Raw genomic sequence first — 16,955 nt, forward strand, 5'->3', positions numbered from 1 at the left:
GTGGGTTTTCTTTTCTTTTTTTTTTAAGTTTTTATTTCCCCCCCCCCGGTTTTACGGTGGAATTTCGGAGTTTGCATCCGCTGGAGGGGAGGGATGTGGAGAGATTAAATTACGGTGTGTGTAACGCTTAAAGCACACACAGATAGCTCCCAATGTTTTAAAAGCCACTTAAGAAGAGCCTGGTTTAATTGATGGTGTTTGGCAACTTTTTTTTTTTTTTCCCCCCCCAAGTTTCAGGCCGCAGGAATGGTGTTTTGCCCAACCTTAAATAAAACTTTTTTAAATGGTTTCAGGATGTAAAGTTTTTAACACCTTTCACAGAAGCATTATGTGTTTCTAGCTAAACAAATAACATTTTCTTAAATCTAAACCAAACCATTTTTAATCCTAGCTGAATTGTTGGGTTAAATTCCAGCTCCTAAGGTCACCCAGGTTTTCTCATAGGTTTCTTTACCTGCCTTCTTATAGGTTAATCTTATTTTTCAATCTTTCTTATGGGTTTCTTTACCTGCCTTCTTGTTTCTTTACCTGCCTTCTTGTTTCTTTACCTGCTTTCTTATGAGTTTCTTTCTTTCCATAGGTTTTTACCTGCTTTCTTAGAGGTTTCTTTACCTCTAAGAAAATGGGGCAGTTTTAATTAGTTACATGCCCTTATTAATCTCTTAGGTTTCCTATGGGTTTATTACAACACAAAAGAATGGCTTTACAGGTAATTAAGTCTGGATGGGGATACACCAAATTGCATATATGAGCTGCCAGCACCCAAGGAATTAATTGAGTCTCTCCCCAGGGAGATCATTATCATGTTTATAACATGCCATACAATAACTATAAGCTTTATGATATCTATCCCACAGCAAGAGAGTTGGTAGATTGGGCATTTGGTAAGCAATCAAGATACTTCAGATGAAATGCTGGGACTACAGAGACTCAATTTAGCTGAGTTAGTTTCCCAGCTGACTCCCTGTCTCCAAACTCTTCAACTGTGGTGCCAGCCACATCTTGGGTGACAAAACTGACACTTCCTCTTCTTCAGAACTCAGTCCAGCCCCTAGCAGGACTGTGCATCTCCTTTTAATATTAAGGTACAGTAATGATACCTGGTGGACTCCTCAAAGCATCAATTCAGAACTGGGCTGCAGGGGGGGAAATATATTAATCAGTTTTTAATTTTTTAACTCTTGGACAGTTCCTACTTCTAGCTCTTGTCTGATCTCCTATAAGCAAAAGGAGGCAACAGATTTTTGTTCAGGTGAATTTTGTGTTAGAGGAGAACTTTCCCATCTAGTTGAAAGCAGAAGACAGGTATTTCCCCTCCATGTGCTCATTGCTGCTTTTAACAATTCAGATAGCTGTACAGGAACTAGAAGGCTACACCAAATGATCCCCAGACACCAAATCAGGCACTGTAATGGCTTAAAATGCTGAAAAACATGTAGACTGCCACCATCATCTGGGCTGCAGGGTATGGCTTTTCATGGGGCCAACACTGTGAATGGTATGGGGAGAACCCACTTGGTTGCAGCACTGGGAGCCAGTAGCACCCACTGTGACAGCAAGAATTAAGATGAGAGTCTCAGAGTTAAAACTTTCTTGGGAGAGTGTCTCTCTCATATCCTGCTTCCCAAGCAGTAGGAAACCAGCCATGGAAAAATTTACTGTGATTTTTGATACAGGTACAAGGATCCAGTCCCCCTCTCATTTTGGGGGGAATTAACCTCTTTTGCCATCTGGAAGCCATTTCACAAATAGCTTCTGCAGGTATAACTGCCCTGAGGGGGAGGGAAACCCTGGAAAGAGGAAGATTCATTAAAATAAATTTTTATTTTCTTTGCAAGCAGCACTTCAGTCTGGCTCAAAGCCGTGGCCACAGACAAGCCATGTTCCTGCTAACAGAACCAAATCGAACATTTTTGGAATAAATGGTCATTTTTCTCAAACAACATACCTCTCCATGTTTATTCCTTAGCCTTTTGCTGTGCCAAAACCTTTGGACCAACTGTGAAGCAATTTCAACCCACCTTTGTGACAGAAACATTTCCAATTGTCTCCCAGTGCCTTCTGCTACTTAACCATGGGAACCTGATAGGCTGAAACTCCAGGAAAAGCTCAGGTGTGCCTGAGCTACCTTAACAGAAGGCTTGGGCAGGACAGAGGGAACCAGCTGAAAGCAACAGGGAAACAAGAGATAAGCAAGCTCCCAGCAGACAATGACAGGGTAGGGGTGGCTGTCAGGGTGCAGCAGGGCCAAGCTGGCTGGGGCAGATCAAAGAGCCGCCAAGGAAAGCCTTGCAAAAGATTTCTCCGGAGGCCACAGCTGGGCTGGAGTGGCGAGTGGCTGATGAGAGGGATGGGGAGCAGGAGACATCCCACAGGATGGCTGTGCCAGAGCCCAGGCCTTCCCCTGGCTCCCTTCGAGGAAAATCCAGAAAGCATCAGGATGGCACAAACTAAGGGGGGGCACTTTTAAAAACGTAGATCATGGAATCACGGAGTGGTTTGGGCTGGAAGGGACTCATCCAGTGCTACCCCCTGCCTGGGGCAGGGGCACCTTCCACTGTCCCAGGCTGCTCCAAGCCCCAATGTCCAGCTTGGCCTTGGACACTTCCAGGGATCCAGGGGCAGCCACAGCTTCTCTGGGCACCCTGTGCCAGGGCCTGCCCACCCTCACAGGGAAGAGTTTCTTCCCTATATCAAATCTAGCCCTGCCCTCTTTCATTTTAAAGCCATTCTCCCTTGGCCTATCACTATATGGCCTTCTGAAAAATGCATATGTGATTTTAAATTGTTCTTTGTGAAAACTTGGTGCCCGTTTTACAACAAATCCATAGAAATGTACTTCAGTTTGTTTAGAGTAAAAGGGGAGCTTCTCGTTTGCATTTCCTAACCAAAGGCTCACAATCATTCATTCTGCAAAACCACAGACCCAATTAACTGCAGAGCAGCCTGGCTGAGATACCAAGCCAAGTTCTGTAACAAACACCTGAACTTTATACTTCTGCTACTTTCCACATACAAATTACCCACAGCCATCATTTGTGGTGGCTGAAAATTAGGTTGTGCATTTCCCAGCAATTTTTACTGGCAAGGCTTTGGGATGGCTGTCTCTTTAAATTCCCAGACTTTCACCTTAATCTGAAGCAAAGTTTAATGTTAACCCATTACAGCTTGCAGGATAAAAGTGATAGGAAACTGCCATTTTACAAATTTCCAATTAAGTAAGATTGGTTTTTAGAAAACCCTAGGCTAGACTCAAAGCCTCACAAATTCCAATGATAACTTCTCTAGCAAACCAAGTTTATCTGGAGTTTCTACCAGAAGAACAAGATTTGGAGAATGGTAGATGTAACATAAGTTTCATGTACCATCACAACACTCAAAAAAGAAAAAAAAGATAAGACATGAAAAATCTTGGAGACTTTAAATATTCAGCAAAACTAATTCTATATTTTGAGTCATTTAATGACGTTGTTAGGAAGGGGAAATGGAAGTTTTAGGTGTCTATTTATTTTTTTCCTTAGTTGTTAGTAACTGAGCAATGTATTCATTCTTTTAGCTTCCATTCCAGGAAACAAATCCAATCTTCTCTGTCTGCTGCAGAGTTATTCTTAGCTGGCTTTGATATTTCTATCAGCTAGGAGAGCATAACAATGTTATCATGGTTACAAATTCCAAAGATTTTACATAAGCTCTTGAGTGCCTTAAGAAAAAAAAAAAAAGGCTTTATTGATTACACTGTTTGTGTTTCATTAGCCAAAGCAGCTAGGAAAAACATGCTGGAGAAGAATTTTAAAAAAGCAGTTTGATGAGTTTCATGGAGCATGTGCTCCATGTTTTTCAGAGCACCATGGACAAAGAGAAGCCAAGATTGACAGGTTGGTGGCTGGAAAACACCAGGCCAATGAATCATTTAAATCCTACTTGTCTACATACAGCCTGTCTTCCTAATTTGATTTTTTAATCTGTTGAAACAACTAGACACCCCTCTTATTAAAGCAGAGCAGGACAACTGTGGGTATATTGCTTGTAGGATGGTCTGGGTGGAAAAGGATCACAGGACAGGGCAGAATTCTCCCTGGCTCACCTGCCAGAGGCTCAGGGCCAAGTCCTTTGCTGGGATCACTCCAATGGAGCAGAGATTTTTGGGCCAGCATTTACGCCCTCCAAGGGCAGGCTGCAGCCTCTCACACAGCTGCCTTGAAAGGAATGTACCAAGAGGGAAAGAAAGTCAATTAGTGAAATTAAATTGGAAACAACCTTGTGGAGTCCTGGGGCACTTTTGGACAGCTGGTTATTTTACTGAGGATACCAAACAGGGGCAGTGGGGAAGAGGAAGGATTAAGCCTGGCTGAACAAAGAGGAGGTGCCAAGCACATTCCAGCAAGGAGAACAAGATTACCGCAACATTCTAGGGCTGGTCCTTCCCTGCAGCGCAGAATGGTGGCAATCAGCATTTCACAGGGACCTTAGAATCCAGAACAAGTACGCCTTTGATTGCAGCAATTAACATTTCTGCACCTATTACTGCAATTTGAGAAGAAGTACTTCTTACAGACACTCCAAAGACACTCCACTGTAAGAATTAACCTGTGAGGTGAGTGTAGATGGACAGGCCCCAACAGATCCATATAACATTTTTTTATTTTTCCAGAGTACCCAAGTGTTAAGGAATTGCAATAACTAAAAACTCCTCTCTTTTTTTTAGCAATGCATCTGTGGATTTCCATGCACCTGGACCAGTATTGATAAGATGGGCTCCAAAGAATCAACATAAAAGATAAGAGGAAAAACAGAAAGAAAAGGGTATTGCAAGATCTTGTGGAGATCTAGCTCTTCAGACACATCTGTGTGTCTGTAATTGCTGTTTTCAGAGATGGCCTCCACCGGGTTCAAAGCTGGGGCTAATCCTACTTTGTATATTCTATTAGAAGTAGGGACCATGGACGAAGCTCCACGGTACCCAATTTTCCAAGAAGCCAGAAGATACAGTGTTGGAATAGGGAGAACAGGGGATCTGTAAGATGCAGAAATTATTTTGAGAAAACAGGTTGAAAAATACATCTGGGGAAATCTAATTAGGGGGGAAAAAAGTAATCTGAAAGTAATTTTTATTTAATGAGGAAAGAAGACTGAAAATGATGCTAAACTTCCCGTGCAGACATGGGACAAAGTATGGCAGTGTCTGTGCTGGATTTCTTTAGCAAATGACTGTATTTGATTAAATAAATGTAAAGTCTTGAGAAACACAGAAGGATGTGTGAAAACAGCAGCTCATCTACCACCCATCCATGTCAGTACCTACCTTACAATGTGTGTCATGGTCTCACATACCTGGCTTTTCACTGGAATGTTTTTTGAATACAGCAGGGCATACTATCCAATCAGCATTTTATAAATACTTTACAAATTTCATAAATACTTAGATGCTGCCTAAACCAGAGGTCATTGACCATTCCATGGTCAATGGAATCCGTGAGAGTAGTTGGCAAAACTCCCTTTCACTTCCTAGAAAGCAATGGGAGATGTCTGTTGGGTAAGAGCAAAGGTATCTTAATTTTACTCTGCTGTGAATAGAAAAATACCAAAATTAAATATCTCAGACTTCACACAGATGAAATTCCCACTGAACTGCCCATCCTATTAGTTCAGAACTGGAGGCATGTCCAAAGGCACAACTGTACTAACAGCTGCACCTACTGAGGATAACAATGACAGGAAGAAGGGAGGTAAATAAAGAGAAAGAATTCAGATATAAAGAAAGAAGAGCAGGAGGGATAAATAACCAGATTGATTTTGTGCATTTCATTTATGTGTAAATCACCTCCAGCTATTTTTCCCTTTGCTTTGTGATCCTGAGATGCTACACACCTGAATCAATTTTGAGGTTAAAAAATAGGGAATTAAAGACCTGCATTATCAGTGTTTTGACAAGTTTCCTTTTAACTGCAAACTCTTGTTTTCAGATGCTAACAACACAAAGCCTTAGTGCTCAAAACCCACTTGCCTGATCTGAAAAGCAGTTCTACATTCCCCACCTCATCCAGCAAGACTGTTAAAATATTTAATGCTGTTTGTCATGGAGACAAAAAAAGACCAAGTCATATTTATTAAGGAGTGAACATTCTTTTTGGAGTTACTGAACTCGCCAATTTTTGATGGCAAGAACAAAGAATGAAGCAATTCCAAAAGTATATCTGGACCAACTTTAGAGATCTTGTCTGACCTATGCAGAGGACATAAGGAGTGTTTTTCAAGTAGTTTTGCTGACTCCCAACTGCTGCCATGTACTTCCCACATAAAAATACTGTTTTGAGTGGTGCGTGATGGGAGTCAGTACAGCAGACCTCTGCGTTCTCTAAGAGCATGGGTGTCACTGCTTGCAGTGTGTTTACAGCTCCCTGTGCTCTTCCCTGACTGCACAGCCAGCCCAGCTGAGCCCCTGAGCATCTCTGTGAGCCTGCAACACCCAGAGGCCTGTGAACAAACCCAGCGTTTTGCCAAACCAACAAATCAGCCAACACATGCAATGTGTTCTCTGTACCTGCACATTTGGGAATCACTTCACAGCCTCCCCCTCTAAAAGCTCCCTCAGTACCTTTTCCAAGAGACAATGGCAGCTTGCATGTGCCATTTGAATTACAACAGCTTATCAAAAAATCCATCCCACCTCTGAACATCCCGAAAATTTTGCCATCATTTCCAAGTTTATTCCACGCTCTGCTCAACATCTGTCACAGTCCATGATGCAGACAGGAGCATTTCAGGGACTTCAGGGCTCCCTGTATGTACAGGAACCTCCATTCTCCATGAAAGAAAGATGAAGTGTGGGTTACATTACAGATCTGTGAGTATCCATTGCAAGAGGAGAAAAAAACAGAAAAACCAACTCAAGTCCTGATCTTTCTTTCCAAGTAAACCTCGGACAGAAAATAAGGCAATTGGACGCCCAATAAGTAGGAAAAATGACGTTTTTGATGCCCAAATGTGGCCATTAGGAATACAGGTTTTTAGTTATTGGCTTGGTAAAGAGAGTTAAAAACATCAAAACAAATTGGGTTTTTTTTCAGTCTGTTTCAATGCTGACAGACAGGTTTGCCAAAATCCAGCTCTTCCCTGCTTCTGCTGGTAGCACAGCTGTACTTCCACAAGGAAGTGTGGCTTCAGCCACAATCTCCTTTCCAAAAATGACTTCCTTTTTACTGAAGATTTGAAGGGAAGTGACTGGTGCTGTACTATTGCCTGCAGACATAAGGACTCTCCTTATCAGTTGCCCAGAGTTGCCTCCCGAAAGGAGGTGGGAGCAGGAACCACTCCAGGCAGCACTTGGATTCACTGTTCATCTCAAGACCAGCCTCCTCTCAGGGCATAGCCACAAAAGGAAGAAATTCATCTATTTCCTCTCCAGGAAGAACTCCTAACAGGGATTTAAGAGTCAGATCACACAACTTTACCCCCTCATGCACAATTCAGTGGGGTTTCAACATACGGGATCTTGTAAGAGAGGGAATTACAGAGAAGCAGTGGAAGGGGAGGAAACAAAGCTGAAACCATTCAGAACCTTCTCCCTCTGAGAAAGAAGGTTCTGAATGGTTCTCAGAACTATTTCTTTCTCCTAAACATAATTTACTTGTTATTGATATTTGTTTTGAGAGCTGGGGAGGAATCTTTCTCCCTGGAGTTCTCTATATCAGGTCCATATCCTCACAGTCAGCTCTTAGAAATGTGCACCTCATTTTGCGTGGCTGTAGTAGTTTATCCTCTGTAAGAATGACAGGGCAATAAACCACTGCAAAGCACTCTGAGCTTTGTGGCTGACGTACACAGCATATGGAACACACCTTGAAATTTAATGATACAAATCCAGTTTTAACCTCAGAGGAAAACTGAATTGGTCAGTGTATTGTACTTGATGAAGACAGACCAGCCAGCTCAGCTAATGCTCTCTGCGTCTTTTTTGTGATATAAATGCATATTGCTCTAAAAACGAGCCTGACAAGAGCAGGGTTTCCTCTGTACCTCTGAGAGTCCCCAGTGTTTCAGCCTTTTGGACAGCCACAGTCCAAAATGAGCAGCTGCCTGTTGATGCAAACCCTCACGCTGGAAAAACAGGTGATAATGAATTCTTGAAGCATATGCAAGCATTAAGCAACTACTCTGTGAATTGTCAGCAGCTGTTTCAAGAGCCCTGCCCTGCCTGCCACAGGTATCTATTTAAAGTATGATACCCGCCCTGATATGAAGCACATGCACAGACACATGCACTGCCCAGAGTGCCTTATGGCTCCTGAGCCAGCCCATGCCAGCAATTTGTTTGGGAATTTCAAAGCTACTCACTGTGAAGCTTCCCATCGTATAAAGGGAAGCAAACAGAAAAGAAAGGACCTCAAGAGAAATAACAGGGTCTAATTTCCTTGTCGTTTTATAGACAAATTCTTCAAGAGAAAATCATATAGCTGTCCTGGTTTCCAACACTTCTAATATTTTTCTAAAGTACATTCTGCTCACAGAATTAGATCCCATTCAGCCTCCATCCCCGGCACACATACAGAAGGAAGAACTCCCCCACATTCTCACCACAACAGAAACACTTGAGGTATGTTCACTTACAATATGGTTTTATCACCTCAACCTTGAAGGAATGTGGCACTGAAACATTTTGCCTCATTGATCAGTTAGTGCCATCTACGTTTTTGGGATTACTTAGATTCCATCTCTGCAGACCAATTATTGGATCGTCTGATACAGTTTAGCTTTTCCCTGTTTCCCTGTGCTCTGTCTCTGTCTATCGCTGCCTCCTCTGATACAGAAAGGAGAAGGACAGTGTGCCAGGGAGTTGTGAGGTTACAGAGGAAGCAGTGACATGACTAGATAAAGGGAAATCACCTGTTCTAAGATAGTAATTATCCTGAATTAACTGCACATCAAACTAGGAATTCAAACGGCAAAGTAGAAGCTCATTAAAAAAGAAAAAAAAAAAGTCTTAACTTTATTAAAGCAGTTACTGCTAGGTGTGGAAAATACAAAGAAATAAAACCAAAAAAGCAACTCTGAGGCTCCGCAAGTCCCAGCTCAGAAGAATTCACATCTGAAACAACTCCATGTCATTAGAAACACTGAATAACACGGTGATCAAAGGCACTGTCAGTGCAATTATATTGTACGGGAGGATAAGAGGGAGGCCCAGACAACTAACTGTGAGTAATTGGGTTACTCCGTAGGCTTGTTTTTAAACACTGCAACTCCACCATGTGAATGCTGCAGGTCTCATTTAACTGGGTCACCAAAACTGAGGCAAAATCTCCTAACTTAAGGCTAGGAAGTGTGATTTGTATGCATAACTTCAGGCTACGAGGTGTGAACACTGGGAAGCATAAGCAAATCCACACAGGTAAGGACAGGAATGTGGCCCAGCAGATGGAACAGCTCAGAACTGTGCTCCTCAGCTTTTAGGACCTCTCTGTCCTTATGAATATTAGTGGTTTTTTCACGCAATCCACATTTAGAAGCAACATATACTTAAGATAAGTTTAAGAACAGGGTAAGTGACCTGCCCTCCCAAACCTCCCAGACAACGGGCATCTGCCTGGAAAATTGCACCCCTCTCCAGCCCCGGGCTCCTGCCAACCATTTCACGTAGTAATTCAAAGTAAATACCTTTCAGTGGGTAATCCTGCCACAGCCACGTCTTGAAGTTCACTGAGGTCAAGGTTCTTAGGCTCAGTTAATGCAAGCGGTGATAGCTTTCCTTTGGCATCCTGGAGGGAGCTTTCGTGTTCTGAATTCATCTTGCTTGGCTGATTTTCAGCAACAGCGAGACCTGCACGTGCAGAATGCTCACCCTGCTCCATCACAGGGAGGGCTGGAGAGGGATTTTTGTACAGGTCTGCCTCCTGCTCTGCAGTGCCCGTGTTTATAGCTAAGTCTCCCTCAGCAGTGACTAACATCCTTGCAGTACCAGTTTCAGGGATGTCTCCACTTTTTTCCTTACCTGTCCTTGCCGTGCTTAACACTGTGTCACTGTTCTCTTTCACGTCTCCCTTAGTCATGCTGCCAGATTCTAGTTTACAGTCAGTTTGCAAGCAATCATCCTGGCTTACTTCAGTTTTTAAGTAATCTATTAACCCATGCACGGTCACTTTTTTCTCTTGCTGTGCATCTTGAGAATTTCCTGATGTTTCCAAGCGTTTCCTATTTACTGCTTCGTCCTGTATCGTCTGCATGTCATTCTGAGACCTAATGTCATGCAGAAAATTGCTGTGAATGTGTGTCTCCTGATCTTCCTCAGGTGACACATTGAAATTGTCTGGCAATTTTTCATGATTGTAAGATCCTCCCGGGACGAGCGTTGAGGCTGCCATGCTCTTGGCAATGTCTGGATCACCGTACTCACTTTTCTCCTGTTCATTTGGCTTAGGATCCTGGCACTGTGCAGTAGGAAGACTTACATCCTCTTCAGAGGAAACTGGTTCTGCACTACACTCTGTAATTAAGTTATTTCCCTCTGTGGCAGCAGCATCTTCTACGTCCCTCCCCTGTACATCGCCTGCAGAGATAACAGCTCCAGTGGCTTGCTGCTGGCTGTCGGAATACGCAGGGAAGTTCTCAGCTGCTGCCCCATCAAATGAAGCTGGTCCTTGCTTCTTTATCTCTAAGCCTATTAGCGATTCAGGATCAACGCCACCAGCACACACGCCTTCCTCTCTTTCCATCTCACCGCTCTCAGTGGGTTTGCCTGGCTTTTGCAGATTTTCCGGAGCGCGTTCAGCAGATGGAGCGCCATCCAAGCTAGGGACCACTTCTAAACAGCCAGCGGGCTGCCTGCTTTCCTCAGGGTCCTGGAGACTTGCTGGTGGCAGCTCTGCCACTGTGTTTTCTCGTTGCAGAGATTTGCCCTCTGCAGCTTTGCGGGAAGTCTCAGTAGCTAAAGACAGCTCTTGCCCCTCTGCTTCTGAAGTGCCCTCGGGAGCACCTTTGCCCGCCTTGTTTGGTTCTGAAAAGTTCTCAGCACCACAGAGTTCTGCTGTGTCCTTGGCCACTGGACTCTGCTTGAAGCCCACATGGTTTTCAGACAAAAGTTGGGGTAATTCAGCACTCAGTGTGCTGTGGACAGTTTTTTTAAAAATCTGGCTGATGTGTTCCCTGAAGTCTGGGATGCTGGAGCCAATGTCCAGAGAGCTGCAAGTCAGAGCCTCATGCTCCCTTCCAGAGTTCTCTGCAGACTGTTCGGAAACACTGATGTCTGCCCTGGTTATGTTATTATTCTCTTTTGAAAGCTCTTCCATTTTTTCTGAATTCCCAGGTTTCTCTAAGATCTTACCATACTTGTCATCTACACAGATATTGGTTGCAATTTCCTCATTACAGACTTCTTGTGATGATGAAAGGCTCAGCAGCTTCTCTTCTGGAGTAGGGAGTGCTAACAGAGACTCTGCTGAACTGTCACTTTGCTGTTCTTTGAAGTTTAGCTCACTTTTTGTTTTTTTGGAATTAATTGCAGAGATCTCTTTCTTCAGCTTCTCAGAATTGAACTGTGATAAGTTTCCAGTTCTCTGCTCTACATTCAAAGTCTCTGGCAGGGTGAAACTTCTGTCTCCATCACCCTGAAAACTTTGGTCTGGACAGTCTTTTTCACTCACACAAATATTCCTGGCAGAGCTGTTTTCTGAATTTTCTGCTTTACCTGTACTTTCCCTAAGTGAAGAACCTAAGGGTGCTGGCACTGGAGGACATGGGAGACCCTGCAAATTAGAGTTACCTTCTAAGGTGTTTCGGGATGCTACAACTTCCCGCTCATTATTTAGTGATTCCCCCCCTGTACCCTTGTCCGTGTTGTTTCCAGGTTGCTGGCTGGGATGGCTGAGTGCAGAGGTCTGGGCAGAGAGGGCTGTAAAATCTGCTTGACAATAACCAGGCTGCTCTGTTGCATTTTGAGTGCAGCTGGATTTATGTGAGTTATCAGTAGGAATTACTTCCCCGTGTGCCTGTAAAGGTGAAGGAGATCCTTGTGCCCCTGGACTTGTATCAGGCTTTATATTGCTTGTTTCTCTGACAGAAGCACTGTCCTCACAACTCATCTCCGTGTTTCCATCTTTCTGGATGATTCCCCCGTCAGCAGTCAGAATATTTTCTGAGTTTTTTGCCATTAATGGCATTTTCCTTTGAGTTTCTGGACGAGATATTTGGGGATCATTTTTCTCAGAATTATCAGAAGTATGTGCTATTTCTGTATCACTTGGCGAAGCCTGTGATATGTTAGTGGCACTTGCTGAATCCTGTGTCCCTGGAAGAGTGTTTATAGCAGCGGCACAGCTTTCACCAGTATCATCCTCTCTCCTGCACATGCTGCCTGGCTGCTCATTCTTTTCAAGTTCTTTACAAAACGTGTCTCTCTGACATGCTGCTTCATGCTGCCTCGCTGAGATCAAAGAATTATCACCCTGCTCGGGCTTGCTTGAGTTTTGCTTACTGCAGCACTTTTCTTCTGCCTCGAGATCGGTTTTGTTTTGCTCGTTGCAATCTTGCAAATTAAGCGCGCTCACACCAGACGTGTTCTGCCCATGTTTGCTGCCGCTCACATCCTCAGCACTGCTGTCGTCCTTGTCCTGTTCTTTTGGCCTCTCAGACCCACACTGGGGCGGTGCTGGACCTGGCACAGAAGATTGTTTATCAGGGTTGTTTGAAACATCCAGAGGTATTTCTGGTATGTTGCTGTGATTATCTCGGTCCGGTGGCCGCTCAGGTTGTAGTGCCCTTCCTTCGTGCTCCTGACCATCTGCTCTCCTGACAGCTGTCAGACTGCTTTGGTGCTCCTGTTGTTCAAGTCCTGTATTTGAACTCCAGCCACTGTCACCAGCAACAGACAGCGACTGCTCTGCTTGCTCTGCTTGGGGAGGAGCTGTTGGAACACCTGCATTTTCCTGCGCCTCTTGGCTGCTGCACTCCAGGAGCTCCGAAGAGCTGCACGTGTCCCTCTCAGAGGGGCAGTTGTTTGCAGGGACGTGGCTGTCACCCCCTTGCTCCATGTGAACTTGGTAATCAGTAAGTCCTGAAGTGCTGGCTGCAGTTTTGGGGGGTTCTGGGTGAGCTATCTGTGTATTTCTGTGACTTTCTGCAGCCACTTGCTCCAGCTGAGCTTGCACATCTGATTTGCATTCACTTTTCCGAGCCAAAGCTTCATCCTCCTCAGAACTTCTCACTGCTGTGTGGTGCTTCTCTGGTTGAATACCCTCATTTTGATCTCCATCCCCAGCACTGCTGTGTGCAGCTGCAGGTTCCTGCTCTGGATCTCTGTGAGATGCTTCAGTGATGTGACCGTCCTGTTCTTTGGTTTCCAGGGCCTGTGAGGCCTCCTTGGTTTGTCCCACAGTCTCTGCCAACTCATTTAAGCCCTGGAGACTGAGTTTTAATTTGGGCATTCTTGCGCTTTCTCCTGACTTGCTGGAGCTCTCAGGCTTTTCTTGACTCTCAGCTTTGTGTTCAGATTCCAACACAGTTTCTCTAGCAAAAGCCTTTTCCCAGGACTCATCTTGCTTACTCTGCTTAATATTATTGTTCCCAGGGTGGAGGGGCAGTGAACTGTGTGCACCATCTAAACAAACCTTTTCAGTCCTGTTACAGCCTGACTGGTCCCAAGTTCTGCCTTCTGCCTCAGTGTTAAAGCAATCAGAAGTCTGTGGGCATTGCTCCCTTGCTAACTGTGGTGAAGCCATGAGTTTTTTCTCCAGGCCATCTGGGGCAGCTGTTTTCTCTTTGCTCATTTGTTGTTCAGGCTCACAACCACGAGACTGGGAATTGCCTTTGGGTGATTTAGAGTTACTGTCTAAATTCAGAGGCTTTCCCCCACCTGCTTCCCCCAGGTCACCTGTTGAAGTGTTTTCACAAAGATTGAAATTTTCAGGATCATGTTTCAAGTGAGTATTTTCCATGTCCTGGTGGTAGCTACTAACAGAGCTCAATAGTTTTCTTTCTGCCTCACTTGAGCCCTCAGGTAATTCACTGGTTTCTGACACTTGTGCATCCTCTGTTCTGATTCCATTTATTCTTCCTGTTACATCCGCCCCCATTTCTTTTTGATGCAGTTCTGTAGATCTGCTCAAAGAAGTACTTAATGCATATTCTTCCAGTACTAATCTTTTATCTACCACTGAATTTTCCTTGGTGGGACTGATAATGCTTTCTGTTTCAGAAAGTGTGGTGCTTTCTCTAGACACATCATCAGCTTTTATAATTTTATCGCTATTGACTTCTTTTGGGCTTTCAGTTGTGACAGCTGATTTTTCTTCTTCCTCCTCTCTCTCAAATGATAAAGGCACACTGAAATGCTCGGCACTAACAAGCTCATCCTCCTTTTGAAGCTCTCTTTGAAAAAGGGGTTTGTTTTTTTCAGAGGCTCTTTTCACTGCTTCACTCCTCGGTGGATCTTCAGAGCCATTTCCAGGCACATATTTCCTCGAAGGCTCTTCAGGCTTTGGTAGCAGGAAGAGATCTGGAGAGCTAGAAGGCAACTCTGACATTAAAGTACAGGGTTCTGATTGCTTCCTTCTGCTTCCAGATAGAGCTGGATTTGCCTCATTCCCTTTAGCTGTTGTTTCAGCATCCATCTGTAGATTACAGATCTCAGTGAAGCCCTGAGCATTCACAATTGCTCCAAATTTTTCACTGTCTGAGCCTCCTGTTGCTGGATAATTTGGGATTAAGGTTTCCTTTTTCATTAGCAGACCCTCTCCACCATCTGTGTTCTGTCTACCTTGCTGCATTACTGCCTGCAGCTGACCTACTTCCAAAACTCCTCGCTCCTGCTCGGCCTCCTGAGCAGTAAAATAATCTCCTGCTGCTTTACCCTGTGGAAACATGCTGACATGTGGCTCCCTCATGCCACCCAGCTGCTCATCCTGCCTGAGCGATCCTAATTCACTCAAACTCATTTGTGTGGCTCCTTGCATTTCTGTGAGTGCTGCTGCAGGGCTGGGCTCCAGGCATGGGATTCTGGGCTCATTCTCACTGGTTCTGGTAGAGGAGGCAGCAATATTGTCCACAGATTGGGCATGTGCCGATCCCTTCTCTTTGTCATTCACTGGACCTGGTGATGGCCGTGCTCTGTTGCAGTCTGAGGGGTGTAATTTGTCACTGCTGCCTGTGATGGGTTCTCTGGCACAGTCTGCAAGAGGCACTGAGACAGGCAGGCTTCTCTCCCCTGCTTCGGCAGAGTGCTTTAAGGAATCAGAGTCTGTTTGTCCTACTTGCTCTTGCAAGGCAGTGCTCTGTCCTGTCCCCTCTGAAGACACTGTGCTGGAATTTGGGTTGGATAGCTCTTCGGCACTGTGGCTACTGATGCCTTCATTATCGATGCTGCCAACAATGGAAACGTTTATTTGTTTCATGTCAATAAAGAAGCAAAGAATAAGAAGCAAAGAATAAAACCGTTTTGTGCCACTGATGTTTCAAAGCCATGCAGTGCATGCACTGAGAAGCTGATAATCTGCTTTCAGGAGTTAAACCATCAGACACAGTGATTTAAATGCTCATTACTCTGCGAAGTTCCCAGTCTTACCTGAGAGCCACCGTGCTCATGGCATGCATTTTAACCATTCCAAAACCTTAGGTGAGTGTGAGGAGAGGGGACACACATCTGACAGACTAAAGGAGCAACAGAGGAAAAAAATAATACTGGGAAAACCCGCAGTACCTCAAAGAAAGGCATTTTGTTTCTGCTTCTAAGAGACTACTTTGCCAAAGCTACGCAGTAAGTGCTGTTATCTGGCTGTACTCGAGTGTGTAGCAGAAGATTAAGGAGGGCCCATCTGCTGAATGTTTTCTCCAACTAATCAGCACAGTTGATTCTCACCAAAAGGTCAAAGGGCTCACCCTGCCAAACGTGGGATGCTGCTGTGCCACGATCCACACCCGATGAGGTCATTTAATTGCAGTGTTTGATTTCAGTGCATCTAAGTTACAGCCCTTGGTGTGATCTCTTTCTCCACGCATTAAAGATAAGATAGGAAAAAATGGACTCAGAGATGACTAACTGCGAGAAGGAAAAGTTATTTTAAGTATTTTTCACTGTGTGGACCTCAGTTTTCCACACTGAGATTTGTAGCCGATGAAATGGGTTACCCTTGTTCTCTCTCTCACTTTCCATGCCTGGGCATGGAGAGAAACATCTCTTTGAAACTGAATGTAGGATTGTACAGAGGAGCAAGGGGCAGTGTTTACTTGACATGAAATAATGAATCCCAAGCAAAGCAGGACACAGATAACACACTGCCAAGTGCTGGGTGGCCAGTGCAGAGCTGCACAGGGGGAGGTGGCTCAGAGTCCATTGCTGCAGCTTTGCCTCAGCTTAGCAGTGACAGGTTACATTTCAGAAATTCCAATTCCCCTTTAGACTGGAGCTAGAAAAGATGCTTAAAACGCCTTCTGCAAGGCCAAGCATAGATTGGATTTCAAGTAATCTCCAGAAATCTGAGAAGCCTCTCTCTGCTTCTCTGCCCAAGTTTTACACACGAAATACTTGATGGAGAAGTGAGTCAGTGACCAGCTCTGGGCTCCCTACAGATTAGGTTTCTGTTATGCAAACACAGCCTCTTGGGCTGTGCTACCATGCACAAAATGCACTTCCAGGTGCGGCCAAACCCACTCCTTGTACTGAGAACTGCCCGACAAAATATTTCTTTAGGGAAAGCTGCACCTAAAGCTGAATATGAGTCTGTCTTAGGTCCTAAAAACATACCTCAGAGTCATTGCAGTGGAAAATAAACTAGTCTTTAAAGAGCCACTGGAATTTGCCTGTATTAAGGCTAAGCCTCAAATCTAAGGTAAAATATCTGTAACTTACAATTCATATGTAGTTTAAACAAGTTTCAGCAATGCTTGGCGTGGATTCGAACATTTAATGCATAACACCAGTAACTTTTATTTAAACTTTCAGAAAATGGTTTTGTTCAGAGGAATTTTTC

General features: G+C 44.3%; 1 protein-coding gene across 16 annotated transcripts in view; it reads right to left on the reverse strand.

Moving 5' to 3' along the window:
- The window catches only part of TACC2 (transforming acidic coiled-coil containing protein 2), a 131,352-nt gene that overhangs the window by 81,412 nt on the left and 32,985 nt on the right, over positions 1-16,955 (reverse strand). For 15 of the 16 annotated variants that reach the window (XM_017746821.1, XM_017746820.1, XM_017746830.1 and 12 more), the window contains exon 4: positions 9,655-15,348. The exons of the other annotated variant lie outside the window; for it this stretch is intronic. In XM_017746821.1, the coding sequence (XP_017602310.1) occupies positions 9,655-15,348 (5,694 nt within the window). The remainder of the gene's footprint in view (positions 1-9,654; positions 15,349-16,955) is intronic. 16 annotated transcript variants of the gene reach the window in all.

Source organism: Corvus brachyrhynchos, unplaced genomic scaffold (assembly GCF_000691975.1).
Source record: "Corvus brachyrhynchos isolate BGI_N302 unplaced genomic scaffold, ASM69197v1 scaffold319, whole genome shotgun sequence".
Taxonomy (NCBI): Eukaryota; Metazoa; Chordata; class Aves; order Passeriformes; family Corvidae; genus Corvus; species Corvus brachyrhynchos.